Source organism: Poecilia reticulata, chromosome 10 (genome assembly GCF_904066995.2).
Source record: "Poecilia reticulata chromosome 10, P_reticulata-male-v2, whole genome shotgun sequence".
In the NCBI taxonomy this organism is placed as follows: domain Eukaryota; kingdom Metazoa; phylum Chordata; class Actinopteri; order Cyprinodontiformes; family Poeciliidae; genus Poecilia; species Poecilia reticulata.
Window position 1 is genome coordinate 4,351,458 of NC_088839.1, and position 18,500 is coordinate 4,369,957.

Sequence of the window (18,500 nt, forward strand, 5' to 3'; positions counted from 1 at the left end):
CAGCTATCTCCACAACTACAGATCTGCAGATACTGTACAAGAGACTGTCGGTGGCAGAAGAGCTGGGAGGAAAGGTCAGCAAGGATCTCAGCATCATCCTTGAGCAGCTGGGGAACATGACACGCGCTGCCAATGTCAGCCACCTCTGGAGCAACATGTCCAGCAGCAGCAGCAGCATTATGGGTGAGTAGCAGAGCACTCAGCCAGACCAGTCCAACACATTCTGTCACTAGTAGATTCATGGAGTGCTGTAGAAGAGCAAATACACTCAACAGGTTCTGCTACAGTGCAGCCAAGATTTTTGTAAACTTTCAAGATTTCTTGGTCAGTGTGTGAATACGCACAACGAAAAGCATGTAGAAGCAGACTGGGTTAGCTCAGCTGGTGATGAAGGATGACATGAAGGATTTAACCCAAAGAGCCAAGCTAATTTTTTGAAAAATGAAATCTTCATCTCCATAAAGCTTGTCAGCAGATGGAAACATGAAGTGCTCCAAAACCTCCTGTTAGCTGCTGCATTGACCCTGCCCTTGATAAAACACAGTGGACCAACACCAGCAGCTGACATGGCTCCCCAGACCATCACTGACTGTGGGTACTTGACACTGGACTTCTGGACTTCTGGCATTTTGGCATTTCCTTCTCCACAGTCTTCCTCCAGACTCTGGTACCTTGATTTCCAAATGACATGCAAAATTTGCTTTCATCTGACAAAAGTACTTTGGACCACTGAGCTGCTTCTCTGAGCCCAGATCAGGCACTTCTGCCGCTGTTTCTGGTTGAAAAGTTTCTTGACCTGGGGAATGTGGCACCTGTAGCCCATTTCCTGCACACGCCTGTGCACGGTGGCTCTGGATGTTTCTACTCCAGACTCAGTCCACTGCTTCCGCAGGTCCCCCAAGGTCTGGAATCGGCCCTTCTCCACAATCTTCCTCAGGGTTCGGTCATCTCTTCTCGTTGTGCAGCGTTTTCTGCCACACTTTTTCCTTCCCATAGTCTTCCCATTGAGGTGCCTTGATACAGCACTCTGGGAAAAGCCTATTCGTTCAGAAATGTCTTTCTGTGTCTCACCCTCTTGCTTGAGGGTGTCAATGATGGCTTTCTGGACAGCAGTCAGGTCGGCAGTCTTACCCATGATTGCGGTTTTGAGTAATGAACCAGACTGGGAGCTTTTAAAAGCCTCAGGAATCTTTTGCAGGTGTTTAGTAACTACTTCATTGATTCAGATGATTAGGTTAATTGCTCGTTGAGAGAACCTTTTCATGATAAGCTAAATTTTTGAGATAGGAATTTTGGGTTTTCACTAACTGTATGCCAAAATCCATCCATCCATTTTCTTAACACCCTTGGCCCTTAGTGGGATCGGGAGGGTTGCTGATGCCTATCTCCAGCTAACGTTCCGGGCAAGAGGCGGGGTCACCCTGGACAGGTCGCCAGTCTGTCGTAGGGCAGCACAGAGACAGACAGGACACACAACCATGCACACACACATTCACACCTAGGGACAATTTGGAGAGGCCAATTAACCTGACAGTCATGTTTTTGGACTGTGAGACGAAAACGGAGTACCCGGAGAAAACCCACGCATGCACAGGGAGAACATGCAAACTCCATGCAGAAAGACCAGGGCCGGGATTTGAACCCAGAACCTTCTTGCTGCAAGGCAACAGCTCTACCAACGTCACTGTGCAGCCCGTATGCCAAAATCATCAGTATTAAAACAATAAAAGACCTGAAACATTTCAGTTGGTGTGCAATGAATCTAAAATATATGACAGTTTAATTTTTATCATTACATTATGGAAAAAAATTAACTTTATCACAATATGCTAATTTTTTGAGAAGGACCTGTAATTGCTGATCTCCCAAATTGAAGCAAATCAGGGCTGATTTATTGGTGCACACCTGGAGATAAGCAAGTGTAGATAATGGATGGATAGTTTCAGTGAGTGGCCACAGGATAAGAACTCTACTTTCACGCTCAAATATTTGGAGCCATTCTAGCCCCGTTCTTTGTTCCCTTATTCTGGTAGCTTGGGCATCTGTCCTCTTGGAATTTTAAAATGTTTTCTCTAAGATTTGTGTTAAACAGTTACTAACCATAACTAACTCAGTTACACTTTACAGGGAAACTACAATAACTGCTTAGACTAATTTTGGACCAGAAGAAATTTTTACCCCTTTTTTCTGTATAGTCAAAGGAAGACCCTGCTCCGTTTCACAGTGATCATGACATGTTAATCTAGATTAGCGGTTCTCAACGTGGGCAGTACCGCCCCCCAGGGGGCGTTCAGAGGACGGCAGGGGGCGCTGGAGGATATTTTTACAAAAGGGGGGCGCTGGGATGCCTTTGGGGGGCGTTTGGTCGACGGTAAACTTTACACCTTAAATCCACAACAATACCAGTTTAGACTTTGAGCAACTTGGTAAAACTGTACTGTGTAACATTAAATCCTGCTTGGCTGCAACTGTATCGATGGCAGCTCATCTTCTATTCAGTGTTTGTAGCTTCATGGCGCAGTCCGCTCGCATCAGTTCAGTGTTACACCGGCTGATGACGCTGCTGTGATTCACTTTGTATGGTATTTATGTAGGCTACATATGTTTTGGCAGTTCTGTGATCATGTCAAAGCAGCAATTTATATTAAAAAGTGTTTTATTTCCGTTTGAAAGCTGCCCGCTTCCATGGAAGAACAACAGAAAATCGCTCTTATAAACATGAAATTACTTAAATCACGATGCCCTCACTTTGTGTCCCTCTGAAAAATGAACCCATTTAAATAAAGAAATCCCTCCATGGGTGATTCCTCGATAGAGAGCGTTCATTTTATAGCGTTAACACGGTGCTGTAAGTGGTCCGGTATGAAACGGGGTAATAGAACAACACAGCACTTTAAAATTTCAATAATCAGAATGTAGAAATTGTTTCCGTTGTTTTAAAAGGTTCATGTCAGTCTGCCTTTTCCCCATCGACATGTTTCCCGACCGCCCTGCACCTTAGGGAGTTAAAAAAACAAAACAAAAACAAAAAACCGCCGCGCACATTGCGCAAAACTCTGAAACAGGACAAGTGGGGCATAAAACGGAGCGCCGAACTAGATGTGAATTATGGCATAAAAACAGAGAATCCGACGCTGAACAGTGAAAAATCAACACATGATGTGAAACACATGACGATTAGGCGGCGCAGCAGGTGATGAATGAATATTACTGATGGTCAATAAACGATAAAATAAATTTAGCAACAGGAAAGAAACTAAAGTGGACATGGCAATAAACCGAGATGATAAAACTAATCAAATGAAACTAAATGGAAATGAATGAAGAACAAAATGCAAGAATAAACTAAGAAACTAAAGTAAATACGGAGGAATAAACTGGTATGGCAAGACCTTTCGAGCAATAATTAATACAAAGGACTGTATGGTAAGAATAAACAGACACTATTCCCAGATAAAAGGTAAAATAATATCGTTGAAGTGCCATGGGCAGGGGCGCAACTACACATTATTCAGGTGGATGCGAAAACATAAATCGGCGCCCCCCCCCCACGAAGGAGCGTAGAAACATACACTCCCCCCAAACCCCCTCCTCCAGACGCCGATACGTTTAGGGCAAAACTCGCTACATTCACCCCGTTATGTGTACGAGATGAAGGAGCGTAAGGGGCGCGAAGTGTAGGGAAAACATAATCGGTGCGCCGATTCAAAACAATAATGATAGTAATATTAATAATAAAATAATTGTCAGTGCAAAGTAACCTACAAATTCTTTGGTGGGGGGCGGTGAGGGACCTGGATTAGGGCTAGGGGGGCGCTGACCCGAAAAAGGTTGAGAAACACTGATCTAGATCAAAGCAAAAGTCTGGTCTGACTCACTTCCTGATGCTTTGCATTGTTTCCTCAGAACTGCTATTTTAATGTTTCCTTACAGTGTTAGACATGTTGAAGAAGAAGATTTTAGGTTTTAATATTTTAGGAAAAATCTCTGGCTCTATCTTCCTCTCACGGATCCCAGGTTTTTCTGGCGGGCCGAAGTGAAGCCACACAGAAAACAACAATGAGTGTTGACGTCACAGAATTACAGAGTTTAATCCAATAGAAGACAACGTATGAAATTACAACAGAAACTGCAGAACAACAGAGAGATACATTCATTTACCTGAGACAAATGGAAAAGAAGGAAGAAAAAAAGAAAGAAAGAAAAGCAAAAACGTGCAAAGACGTCTTTGTAGAATTGCAAGAGCAAAATCTAATTTGTTACTCCTGTGTAGAAAGTTTTATAGTAAAGGCGTATTCTTGTCTTTTAATTTATTCAAGTAAGGAGTATCTTTGCTCATCCAACCAAGAGCCGTCTCTGACCCTCTCTAAAGTTGGAAACTCCCTGCAATTTGTTTCCAAGACCAAAGGCTATTTGTCCCCTTTGTCTAAACAAAGTGCACAAAAACAGAAATTCTGTTGAACCAAGGTCGTGATTATAAAGTCGTTTTACAGCGTTTACTTAGTTGTAACCAGGAGGGTTGGTACTCTAAAGTGTGGAAGCACAAAATAAAACAAAATTGAAAAGAATTGAGGATTTTGGGAATAAATTATAGTGTCTATGTTTCCTAGCGATGGAGAGTTGATTAATGCATTGCGGGATGATTCCCAGCAGCCACAGAACTATAAAGTTATAGTTGAGGGTTGTCTGAGTCTGAATGTTACGTCTTCTGGGCTGGAGACACATTAAAGGAACCTGACGTCGGAAAGCTTAATAGGCATCATAATGATTTTCAAATACTGTGGTTTTTGTTTTTGGTCTTTCTGTGTGGCAGCAACAGTAAAACATCCAATGGATGACCTGAGCAGACAGCCACTGCCTCAGGCCACTATTCACTTCTACATGCCCCACCTCAGGGAGCATCCCAACAGCCTGGTGCCTCATGTGGTGCTGGGGAAGGGACGCAGCGGAGGTATGGAGCATGCACACACACACGCACACACAATATCGCATCGCATAATCCATATAAAGTCAAATGTATCAGGACTTTTTTATGATCCAAACTTCATATTTGTTTCAAATTGATTTCTAGTTCTTAGGATGTTACCAACTAGAATTGTGTAGTAACTAGTTACATTTACTTGAGTAACATTTTTCAAAGAATTTACTTTTAGGAGTTTTTACTTCTACTTGAATAATTTTATAAAATTCCTGGATTCTCTGCACACTGAATGAAATGAAAAATAAACATGTTTTTTTTTTTTTAGAATATTTTATTTTGGATTTTTAGTAGTAACATCACAAGTATTAACTGACAGGACAAAACTGGTACACAATGAATCACAATTCAAACAATGAGACATATTGAAAATAAAATACATTTACAATAATATAACACAACAACCAAATAACAAGAAGGACTGAACGGGGGTGGGTACTGTGGGTAATCTATAGGGATGAAATAAAATGTATATGAATTGGAAATGGATTGAGAGGCAGATTGATAAGTATTTTTCTAGAACCTACATAAAAGAACCACAGACAACGTATATGAATTTTATAGCCAAGCTTTTGCAAAAGGAGAAGACTCTGTCAATTGCTCCTCCGAGCCGTTCACAGAGCGTTCTGAAGATCTTTGGGTACAGCTTGTCTTTTATTATCAAGCAACAAAGAGGGAGGATAGGCAAGATAGACAGCAGAGGAAAAACAGCAGAGGTCGTAAAACATTTTACCCAAACACAGCAAAGGTCGTAAAACAATTTACCTAAACAACTAGCAACCCAGTTCCAGATGTGATATCTGATCTACGGTCTGAGCCCGGTTCAAATCTCGGTCAAACTGTTTCACATGAAGATGAACAGGCAGTTGTGACCTCCAGGTCAGTTTATACACACACTAAAGAAGAGAACACTTTAAACTGACTAACATTAGACTGAATATGAACTAAAGTAACAACAAAATGATAATACCAAAAAATCTCTATCACAGATGGTATCAGATTCGCTCATAAATCCTGTCGAGTCCAGCTCGATTACAGGATCATCAATCAATCCAATGTGCTGGTAGATTTTGCATATAACTTAGAAAAGGCTGCCATATTTTATAAAAAGTCTTACTTCTACTCTGCATCCAATAGGTTATTTTTCTAGTGTCACACAGCTATTAATCTCACAAAACCACATTTTAATTGGGACGGGGGAGTCTGATTTCCATTTTGTTGTAATACATTTCTTAACAATTGCCAAAAGGACTTCTGTAAGTTTCTTGCCTAGACTGTCTTTAAATTGGAATTTATAAAGTTCCCTAGTAAACAGTTCTCTGGGTCTATTGGAATCATGATGCCATGAATGTCTGATAACGTTTCACAAACCCCCTTCCAAAAACCCTGCAATTTAGAGCAATGCCAGGTGGCATGGATGAATGTTCCTTCCTCCTTACCACATCTAAAACAAAGAGAAGGTATATTGGAATTAATGTAATTTTTGTGGGGTGACATATAAAAACAAACATGTTTTAACCAAAACTTTACCAGACACAAATGCACACCTGCAATTTTTGTTAAAGTTTGACAAGTCTGTTTTTTACCGAAAGAAACTGATATTGAAAATTTTTTTCTTGCCTGATTTTGTTATTTTTTGTTACTTTATGACTTATTGTTATTTTATCCTTAAAATACCAAAATTTAAACTTTATATTTTGGTCCAACTGATGACGTAATTTTTAAATATTAAATAATTTATCATTTCATCAGTTACTCCATACTTGAATCGACTTTTTACCAAATACGTTTTTACTCTTGAGTAATTTCTTGGACGGATACTTTTTACTTTTATGTTGCTGTTGAAGTCATGCTTACTCTTACTTGAGTACAATGTTTGGCTGCTCTGTCTGTCTCTGGAATTACATTTCTGAACATTCCATGAGAGCAGGTCCTGTGACATGTGTTAAGCAATGACTTAGTGTTCATCTCCCTTCTCCTCCTCCCACAGTGAGCATGGTGCTGGGCATTCCCACGGTGAAGCGTGAGAAACAGAGCTACCTGGTCAGCACCCTCAGCTCCCTACTGTCCGGCCTCAGCTCCTCAGAAATGCAGGATCTCCTCATCATCGTCTTTGTCGCTGAGGTTACATGATGCAGCTTTTTATTCAAACGAATGATAAGCCATAATTTTCTTGTTTTACCTACCACTATGTGGCCGCCAGGAATCTTGGGCCCCCTGACAAAAAATTTGTTTGGGCCCCCCTGCGCAGCTGCTGTTATAATTTTTTGAGTCTATTTGACCTCTAAAAAGCATCACAATTTTAAAGGCTTGCATCTGCCTTGGTTTATTTGGTTCAATACTAATAATTAACACAATATTTACTGCTCATGAATTTCACATCCAACAGTTCACACCCGGTATGCAAGTAGGTTGCTTAAATTTCTTCTATTAGTTTTAGATTAGTTTTAGACAGTGGAGCAGTTGGTAGAGCTGTTGCCTTGCAGCAAGAAGGTTCTGGGTTCGATTCCCGGCTCCGGTCTTTCTGCATGGAGTTTGCATGTTCTCCCTGTGCATGCGTGGGTTTTCTCCGGGTACTCCGGTTTCTTCCCACAGTCCAAAAACATGACTGTCAGGTTAATTGGTCTGTCTAAATTGCCCCTAGGTGTGAGTGTGTGTGTGCATGGTTGTTTGTCCTGTGTGTGTCTCTGTGTTGCCCTGTGACAAACTGGCGACCTGTCCAGGGTGTACCCCGCCTCTCGCCCGCACACCAGCTGAAGATAGGCACCAGCAACCCTCCCGACCCCACTGAGGGACAAGGGTGAAAGAAAATGGATGGATGGATGGATGGATGGATAGTTTTAGATACTAAAATGTCTCTCCCTATGAGCAACAGTCAAAAGCAACGTGCAACTACACATGAAACAATCCAGACTTCTAAAAATGCAATGTAGTTGCATTTTATTCAAGCTGTGGTATATAACTTTAATAAAAAATATGTTTTCTCCATATTTGTTAAAGCTGTCACGATGTCGTAACAGTTTGTTATGAGACAGATAATCTGTGAAAACAATCAATCTCCTTCCTGGATTATTATTACTGGTTAAAATAATGCACCGTTCTGACCAAAATAACCAATCAGAACCAGTAGGACGCTCTTAGCGCTGTCAATTAGCCTCATTCACTCACTGCTAAATGTGCTAATGGTGGAGAAACAACTTATCATTACAAGAAACCATTTATCTGCTGTCATTGGTAGCTATCCTAACTGAACTGAGCATTCACAGTTTCAATCTGCACAGCTCTGTGCTATGCTAGCAGCAGCATGGCACAAATCAAGGGGGAGGAAGAATGAGCAGCACAACATGAGATTGTGATTGACAGCACTAAAACTCCTGCCACTGACTGGTTGTCTGTAGCACGGGGAGAAGGTAGGGGAAATGGATTTTTCACAGATTATCTCTCATACTATGGAGGAATTCAAAGGTGCTAAACTCATGAATTACAACATGGATTCTCTCTGGCTCACAGGCAAACAGGAAGACATTTAATGCACATCCGCGGCATCACACATTACATTTTCATCATCTCATTTTCAACGTCTCAGACTCCAAAATGTCTCCTGCTTCTGGCTCCAAGCATTTATACCGTTTCAGTCTGCTATTGTTTATTGGAAACCGTCTGACCAATGGCGTGTAATCGTTGTTTTTTCTGGCACACTTTTCTCTTAGTGTTTATTGCGCGTCCTTCAACAGAGGGACCTAAATCTGCTCCATCTCAGGACCACTGAATAGAGAATTTTTGTCTCAATAGTTGGTCTTATCATGTCGAAACAGACATCCTTTCCATGTTCTGTTTTCGTTCCATTTGCATGCAACGCACAATGGAAGGAATAGAGACACACCAAAATCTTCTGCAAAACAACTTAATTAATAATATTTCGGCTCCGGCATAATTGTGTCGGAGCCGCTCGGACATAATTATTAGTTCTTGTCTGTCCAAACAGAGACTCTGGCTGAGTTCTCCCCATGCAACAGGAAAAGACACTTGCCAGGAATTTCTTGCAAAACACCTTACTGGGTCAGATTGACCCAGGACATTCGACATAATACATTCCTTTTCAGTAAAACATATCTTAATATGAATTAACATAACTTTTAACTATTAATATAATTATATTCTTCTACAATCCCATACTGCCACAACGTAATTACAGTTTTAAAAAATATGTGAAAAAAATATTTGTGTAAAAGTGACATAGTGCAGCTTTAATTTCTTTCACTCAGGAGAGAACGGGTCAGGAGGGATGTGGGTTAGAGCTGCTGCTGATTGACTCACCTGTTAAGTGGTAAAAGGTACAAGGGACAAGTTAAATATATGAACATGTTGGTAATTTTTTTCCTTAATTCCATCCATCCATTTTCTTACACCCTTGTCCCTTAGTGGGGTCGGGAGGGTCGCTGGTGCCCATCTCCAGCCAACGCTCCGGGCGAGAGGTGGGGTTCACCCCGGACAGGTCGCCAGTCCGTCGCTTAATTCATTAAATGCTAGTGAAATTAAGGCAAACAGTAGTTTGTAGCTATGCTAACTATGCTAAATGGTTGATAATCTCAGAGTCTACTTGCCTCTCTTGGAGACAATCTGGGTTATAAATTAACAGACTTTTTCTCTCCCTCCTCTATTTTTTGTTTGAAAACCTGATTTTCTAACTTTTCTTAGCAGCATAGTAACTTGTCGTTCTTGTTTCCTACTGTCTGCTGCTGAACAGCGTCACTCTCAAGTGCTCCAAGCAGGAACAAATCATTTAACGCAGATGGGGGGGTGTTCAGGGCAAATATGGATGTGTGTTTTTTGATCTGGGAGTGGGAACATTAAATTTTTACTGCTAAAAACAATCTTTGAAAATACAATATGATTAATTTTGTAACTTACAGGGCCCCTTTTTTTCATTTTTATTTCTACGAACAAAAAAATAAATAATTAAATTGTGGAGGGCCCCCTGCACGGGCTGCACAGTGGCGCAGTTGGTAGAGCTGTTGCCTTGCAGCAAGAAGGTTCTGGGTTCGATTCCCGGCCCCGGTCTTTTGGACCGGGGACGGGAGAACATATATATATGGCCGGGAGAACATATATATATGTTACAGATATATATATATATATGAGAGAGACCACCCGCAGAGGGTGAGAAGGGAATTTTTATATATGTAAACAAGTGGAGAATCTTAAAACTTGTGAGAAAAGCCTGTAATTAACTTTCCATGAAAGTGAGTGTAGAGGCCTTCTTCCAGCCAGCTAACCAGCAGTGGAGCAGCAGATCAGTGTAGAAACCTCAAGACCGTAGCATCACATTAAGGGACTGATACAGACCTTCGTACCAGTCTATTCATGTTTCTGCTCATGTTTGTATTCAGACCTTTGATTTTTCCCACCATTCTTCTCATAAAACATGTTTTATCACCAAGAAACAGGCAGAGCAAAGTTCATCTTTAGATAAAATTTTTTGCTCTTCATTCTGTGTGAGAACAGAGTGATTCTGGGATATGTGTTCCTCTTTGTTGAGACGGACACTGCATGATAACACAAACATTTCTGATTCAGAATCCTCCAACCTGAAGCTCCAGAAGTCGTCGGTGTGTTGCGGAGCTGTCAGAGAGACATACACACACTCCTCCTGTTCCAACATGTAAAACCAGTTTTGATGTGTGAGCCATTGTTCACTGGGGAATGTTTGCTGTGGAGTGTTGAACATATTTAAATAGGAACAGAGTCCATGAGCTGGTATTCTGACACCTGTTGTATGTGATCAGACCAGTACAGCGAGTCGGCCGCTTCACACCACAGCAGTTCCTCACTTTATTCATGCCTTCCATACGTTAACTTCACTATCCTGTTTTTTTTTCTTTGTTAATGTAGGCGGATCTACAGTATGTGGAGGGCATTGCACGCAGCCTGTTTGAGAAGTGAGTGGCTTCTAGTTGCTTCCAGTGAGAAAAACTCATTGCTAAACGAGTTTCTCGTTTAGAAATGAGAGCCTCTTCCATTGCTTATTTTTCATGGACAATTATCTTATAGGCTGTAAAATTACACTGGTCAATGGCCAAAAAGACTGTCTAGGGTTTTTTTTTTTGGCTGTTTTAAGGTCATTTTGATGAGTTGGATAAAAAGAAACACATTGGTTTTGCTCAACCAGGTCAACTTTCTGAACTATGGAGCAACATGAGCATCAAAATGAATTACTTGTTCTCGCATTTGGATCAGTTTCCTGACAATCTGAGATCAATGAGCGATGAGCAGGAGGAGAGATTCCATCAGGACAGAAAAGATATGGAGAATTTTAGATAATGAAGACGTAATGTTCAATTCACATGTACTTACCCTTATCAGTGTTTATTTAATTTATAGAAATCCAAGTTTGTAACATTTGTTTAATATACTCTGTTAGAAAACTTTTTTTTTCTCCTAAAACTTTTTTTGGATGAGACATATTAACGGAAATAAACTGAGAATGTCACAAAAATGTCATCAGTTTAGTCAGAAGACTGAAAATCTCTAAATCAAATTAGAATAAAACCCATTGAGAAAAATGGATGTCATTTTTTGACTTAGTAGTGCAAAAATAGTCCTTATTCAGTTGAAAAAACAGACAACTTTCAAAACATATTTTTTTGTAACCCAGTACAATAAACCCCCTTAAAATGTATTGTCCTGATTTCATATGAAGGCAAAATGTCCAGATTTACAAAGACCCAACAGCTTTCCACCTTAAGTCTGACACAATAACTAAGCCTGCTGGATAATCATTTAACCCAGAAGTTATTGTGGTGAACAATAATATTGTTGTTTTGAAACCATTTTCAAGTAATATAAAGGTAATAACATAGCAATGCAAGAACACATTCTCAAAGATCAATAAACTTTAAATTCTCATGGATATTTTACTGGAAGACTTTTACAAAATAAACAACAAATAAAATAAATAATGAAGTCACTGTAAACAAAACTGTCCTTCAAGCAGAGAGCTAGTAGAGAGCAAAGCACCAGACTAAAGACGTTTGTCATCCAGTTTTTGGTAAAAAGAGATAAAAGATAAAAACAATAAATCTTGCAAATGGAAATTATTGAGTTTGTTTTCATTTATCATGTGATTAATTGATTTATTGTGACAAACCTTATCCTTCTCTGAGCTGCTGGCAGCCTGAAGAAGACAGATGGTCCCACTCATAAAAACAAAACCCTGCAAAAACTCTTTCTGAACAAGAGATACCTGAAGCACGCTAGATCATAGCTATATTTTTATTGATACAGGATCTTAGTGATTGTTTTAATAGTTCAGGCTTATGAAGCTGTTGCTTTATCTTTGTACCGGTTGGGTGGTTTTAATGTGCGTATGTCACATGGATGAGTTCTGTCATCTCCATCTCAAAGGTGACGGCTGGTGAAGTCATCACTTCAGAATTGTTGGTTTGATGTCGAATACAGAAAGTTTTATTTCTGTATGACATGCCAAGTATTATGCATTTAAGAACAAGCCCAGACATAAATTTGCAGTGACGGTTACATAAGTCGATACTTTTATAGAAATATGAGCTGCTGCCTGAGGGCCTGTTCAACACTAAACAAAAGGAAGCTGGAGAAAGTGGAAAAGTACACAGGATAATAACAATCACTGGTCTGCACATTATTTCCACTGCATCTGTCTGTGACCTGGAGCTGCAGGCCTTCTGCATAACCAACAGTGACATGGAATCATTACTCACCGTCTTAAGGTACAGTATAGGAAGACATCACTGATGCTGATGGAAGTGACAGGGGCTGAATACATATGCTCACCACACTGTTCGTTTATTTTGTTTCTGCAAATTAAAAATAAAACGCATCAAACATATTTCCTTTTGACTTCAAAATAATGCACTGCTTTAAGAAAATATGACTCCTGTTTTGTTTTGTCCTCTGTAGTTTTCCAAAGGAGGTGCAGTCCGGTTTGCTGGAGGTGGTTTCCCCGTCGCAGCATTATTACCCCGATTTCAACATCCTCAAAGAGACATTTGGAGACTCCAAGGACAGAGTCAAGTATGCATCAAAAATCTACATGCATAAACATACATACTCCTTCCTTAAACGCCCTCTGCTACAAAAAAGCAAGCATAACGAATGTGAGTGTATTCTTGTGTAAGAGCATTTAGGTAAGTCATGGTAAAATCTGTCTGCATTTGAAGCCCCTGCTGATGCTTCTGAACAGTTACTGAGTCTGTCTGTATGCCAGCACGATTAAAACACCCCCATCTGAATAACAAATTTAAGAGAATGATTACTGAAATTACAGAAAAATTATAGAATTCCATGTTAATTATGGCTGCAAGCATTGATTGCTTTAGTCATTCATAATTTGGACGATTAATTGATTAATCAATTGCAAAATATGCCACAAATTGGCAAATTCTGCTGATTTTCATTTAACTACTTATGCCTTTTTATACAGTGTTAGAAATACATTAAAATATGCAAATAAACAAGTAATTCAAATCTTTTTTTAAATAAAAAAATATATATACATTTTGTTGCCTGTAATACAAAAACAGCATTCCTTTAGTATAATAATCAATTAATCACAATTAATCCTTTAGCCCTAATGCTAATGCTACCATTTCCAGAGTATGTTGATAGTGTCTCTAAAGAATTTGCATTCTGACCAGTCTAGATAACCCTGTCTGCATGAATGAGTTAGGGTTAAACAGGAATGTTTTATGCTTAGTCAGTTTTTACCAAAAGTTTTTAAAGCTCAATGGTTGTGCTTAATATTTACAATAAAGAAATAGAATCAAGTTTGTTCCTCTGGTGAGGTTGAATCTGTGAAATGATCCTCCTTCCTGAACACCAGAATGTCTCACCACAAGAACTACAAATATTCAACTCATGAATTTTAGCTTTGTTTTACTTTTAAAAACTTGATGCGTTATTGTTGTACAATCATTAACATTACTGTTACAGACTGCAGCTCTCAGCTGTGTGTTGGATAACAGAAAGTCTTAAGAGAACAAAGATTTTTATTGTGAGGTTTCTGATGGTAGTAAAGTCACATTTAGGTGGTCAATTAATGACATCACCTTAGCCCTGCCCACTTCCGACAGGAAGTCACCTGTTTTTTTCTGCTGTACGTCTTACTTTTACTCTATGGGTTTAATCCTGTGCCAACTATGTGATGAATCCTGTGAATGCAGGCTGTTGGCTGAACCTGTGAGGGTGTGGCCAAAATGCAGGTTGCAGTCCCTTGCCATATGCATACAGTTATCTCTAAATCACACATGGAAAATCCAATTGGCACCAAACTGGATATGTATGATCTTTATTCACCGCTAAAGAGCCCAACAGCATTGAATTGCAATTTGACTCCACTGCGCCCCCTAGGTTATTCCATCAGCTATACCTCCTCGATACATCGGCCGATCTGCACCAGATTTTTGGTTAATTGTCAGGGAGCACTGCTAAGCTCATGCATGCATACAGCCTGCATACGGCCTGGCGGGGACGGGTGCGGGAACTGTGCGAGCGTCCGCGGTGGCTGGCGGGCCGCGGTCCTGGGACCCCCTCAGTGGCCAATAGGCCGGAGCCGCACTGAGCTGCGAGGGCCGTTCGAGGTTGCTTGCAGCTTTAATTATATTTAAATCTGGAGAAACTCAGAGAAAAAAAACATCAGTTAGAAAGATTTATTAGATTGCGTTCTTTTTTGGCGCTCGGGCCTGGCTGAAGACGTTCGTGCTGAGCATCATCAAGCGATTTGATGATTGGCTCGGGCTGGAGCTCAGAATAGTCTTCTCCCCCGGGCAGTGGCGCAACTACACATTATTCAGGTGGATGCAAAAACATAGATCGGCGCCCCCCCTCCCCCCGACGAGGGAAGGAACGTTAGGGTGAAGGAGCGAGGCTCACTCAGCCCCCCCTCCCCTCCGAGGCGACGATACGTGAAGGGTAAAACTCGCTACATTTACCTCGTTATGTGCGCGAGGTGAAGGAGCGTAAGTCGCGCAGAAGTGTATGGGAAAACATCATCGGCGCGCCGCCCCCTCCAGACGGGGTTTTGGCGCCCCCTCTGGTGCTGCGTCCCTATGCGTTGCATACCCTGCATACCCACTTTTTGCGCCACTGCCCCCGGGTCCAGACACTGGTGGTGGAGAAGAGCCTAGGAAGGAGGGAACACTGAGGTGCTCGCCCGGATGGAGGTGGAGATGGGGGAGGAGGTTGGTCGAAGCGCGGCTGAAAGGCTGGAGAGCCCATCTTTGTTGGTGCTTTTGAAGGAACTCTTGTGAGGTGATTGGCTTGAGTGGCTGCGCTCGGGTGCTTGTTGATTGAAGCGTGTGCGGGGTAATGGAAGAGGCCGGCGAGTTGATTGGAGTCTTCCCAGCTTGAATTTAGCTTTAAAGCTTACATTTTACAGCCAGCAACTGAAAGCAGTCAGGATAACATACTTTCTGTTGCACAAAGTAAGTCTGAGTGAATATTTGTTGCTAAAATCATTCATGTAAAAACATTCTGCTCATCTGCCCAATTTCACCCAATTCTTCATTCTAAAACCTCTGAAGTATTTTTGATCCAGTTTTTAGTGAAATATCTTAAAACTCACTTGCAAGTGAGATATGCAAGATATGGGAGCTTGTTTTAAGTCAAAAATGTCTTAATATTCACTTTCAACAAAAGGAATAGTTTCACTGGCAGGTTATTTCTGTTACAAGAAGACATTTTCCCATGTTGTAAGTGAAATAATCTGCCAGAGGAACAAGTCTTTGCTGACAAGTTACTTGTAAATTTAGTTGTCTATATACAGATTCAAATCTTACCAAAAATACTTGCTAAGATATAGTGTTTTTGCAGGGTTGTGGTTGAGTGAACTGTGGATTTTTATTAGACACAGACTGCTTTCATACTGTAACAGTAATGTTTGCTGTCATACAATACAGAGAAAATATCCACTCAATCATTTCCACTTTTTGACTTCTAAAGATTTTTTTTTAAAGTCGACATAAAATACCATGTTAAAATCTGAGTCACATTTATATGGCATCTTGTTAGCCTTTCATCCGTTCCTGCGTAGCTCTGCTGTTGATCTGATCAGAAGGACAATTTTTTTTCTGATTTTTCTTTTGTCACTTCATTCAGCTGAGCACGGTTAGACTGATGAGGAGGTTCGCTGTCTGATTACGTCACTGCCTGCTCTGCTGCATACTTGTGCCTGCCACAGCTTGCCTGATGATGAACATTTCTGTGTGATAAGAATGTTAGAATGATGTGATTGCTTATCTCACAGATACACAGGACTCAGTCATTTATTTTGTTTGGTTTTGCAGATGGCGAACTAAGCAGAATTTGGACTACAGCTTCCTCATGCTGTACGCACAGGACAAAGGAACGTACTATGTTCAGGTGATTTTAGACTTCTACCATGAAGCAACTGCAGATTTCATGTCTGAGACATTTTGAACATCAAGACTGGAGTTATGTCACCTGTGAGTGGTGTCAGAAAAGCAGTGGACTCAGCAGTTGCGTTTCTATTACAAATGTGCACAAAACTTTGTCGTTAATCCGCAAATGTTGGAAAAAACGCAATTTTGCAATTGCTATAGATTTCCATTAAATATGAAATACAGTTTAAATTACAGATGAATATGTTTGTTCATATGATATGTTTTCATATGTTTTCTAAATGTCACACTTTACAGTTTGTTCAAAATATGCACAAAAAAATGTAGATTTGCCTCATACAGTCATATTCAATTAATTTGAATGAGTTCAGGCCCGATTGTCAAATTTAAAGTATCTCTTGAAAATAACAACCTTTAAGTAGGTATTGAACATATTTCTAACTAAGCCCACATTTCTGTATTAAATATGTTTTTTTATTTGTCTGACTTAATAGTCTGTTATAGTCAGCCATATCCACCTCCTCACAATTCTCACAGACCGACTACTGGCCATCTCTCCATCTAACGGGTCCGGAAAACCTCTAATTCCTGAATATTACTCCAGCTCAGTATGTAGAGGACAATCTGTTTAAACTGTTGTCGAGAGAGATGCGTCTAGACTCTGACTACCTCCAATCCAGAAGCTATGACCTTTTTCAGTTAATAAAACAGTCAACTGAGCAGCAACAGCTGCTTAGTTCCAGAAACTGCTCCTGTTAGCGGTAGCTCTCTCTCTATCAATAACCTGCACTTGTTGTAGTCTAGATAAATTTTAGAGAGTCTCGAGGTCATTATTTTATTAACACCAAAGAAATGTCCGAAGCTCCCTAATTGGTTTTACCTTAATCAGAAGAAAGAACTCATGAAATGACTCAATTAATTTAACTGTCCACAACTCTAATTAGATATTTTAATACATTTTTATTAGCAGGCTTTAGCAGGGGAAAATTTACATACAGCTTCTACAATCAATAAAATAAGAATTTAATATAAGAAATTAAAATCACACCTAACTTTCCTGTCTACAAATCTCTATAATGTGTCATTAGAGATTAAATGAGTGAGGCTTTGAGATGCAGTTCCATTCATACCCAGATGTCGAAATGATATTGGCAGCAGAAAGCTTTAGTACCATTGGTCAGAGTTCTGACTTGGTGCAGCAAAATCCTTTTCAGAATAGAAACAGAGTTGTACTGGTGGTTGATTCTAAATTTCATGTTTCTATTAACTTTAAGTGGAAATCATCACAATTAATAGAAATAAAGGCTTCCATCTGCGTGTAATCTATGTAATTTCACTTGGTGTTAAAGTTCCTGAAATAATTGGGACTTTTTCATAATATTCTAATTTATTAAACAGGTCTATAGATTTAATATTCAACTATGTTTATTCCTAACATTGTTAGGAAGAAACAATGTTTCAGTTAAGTACGTCACACAAAGCAGAGCTTTGAAACGTTTGACAAAAACATGAAAAAAAAAACAGGAAAAAAAACATTAATAGTTTCTGGCTTATGCCGATCAATATTTGAAATTAGGTTGTTGCTGTCACAACCTGGCTCTGGGGTTATGACAAAAGAAATGACGCAAAATAATGCTTTGCAAATATTTACTCTGGGAAAAAATGGCCAAACAAACCAGAAGGCAAACAAATGTGGCCCTGAGTGACTAACATTAAGCAGCTCAAACAATTAATTACCTGACAGGTCCATCACACTGACCTCTGACCCCAGACCGATGAATTGTGATCTTGTTGAAGAAGTGACAGTCAAGATTTTCTTAAAGCTACGGGACTTTTAGGATTCCAAATGTGGCGTGATGTTTCCCTCAGCCTTTCTTTGACTCATCAGTTAATGCTACACTGTGTTCTATTCCAGCACTATTTCATTCCTCTACAAAATGTTCTGGAAGTGAGTCTCTAACTATCCGTGTGTTTTCTAGTTGGAAGACGACGTTTTTGCAAAGAGCGGTTACTATAGCGACATGAAGGCATTCGCCACACAGGCATCTTCTAACGAATGGCTCTACCTGGAATTCTCCCAGCTTGGCTTTATAGGTGTGTTTGTCTTTCCTCAAAGCATCGCAGAGGGA

At 40.1% G+C, this 18,500-nt stretch overlaps 1 protein-coding gene across 5 annotated transcripts in view; it reads left to right on the top strand.

The window, feature by feature from the left end:
• Positions 1–18,500, top strand: part of zgc:154054 (Alpha-1,3-mannosyl-glycoprotein 4-beta-N-acetylglucosaminyltransferase B-like) — a 45,398-nt gene that overhangs the window by 14,664 nt on the left and 12,234 nt on the right. For 2 of the 5 annotated variants that reach the window (XM_081611535.1, XM_008419746.3), the window contains exons 2-8: positions 4–183; positions 4,814–4,951; positions 6,969–7,102; positions 10,871–10,917; positions 12,914–13,027; positions 16,297–16,372; positions 18,351–18,465. In XM_081611535.1, the coding sequence (XP_081467661.1) occupies positions 4–183; positions 4,814–4,951; positions 6,969–7,102; positions 10,871–10,917; positions 12,914–13,027; positions 16,297–16,372; positions 18,351–18,465 (804 nt within the window). Of the gene's footprint in view, positions 1–3; positions 184–4,813; positions 4,952–6,968; positions 7,103–10,870; positions 10,918–12,913; positions 13,028–16,296; positions 16,373–18,350; positions 18,466–18,500 lie in introns of those variants that run through there. The other 3 variants (XR_014089253.1, XR_014089254.1, XM_008419747.3) reach the window with 2 other exon arrangements.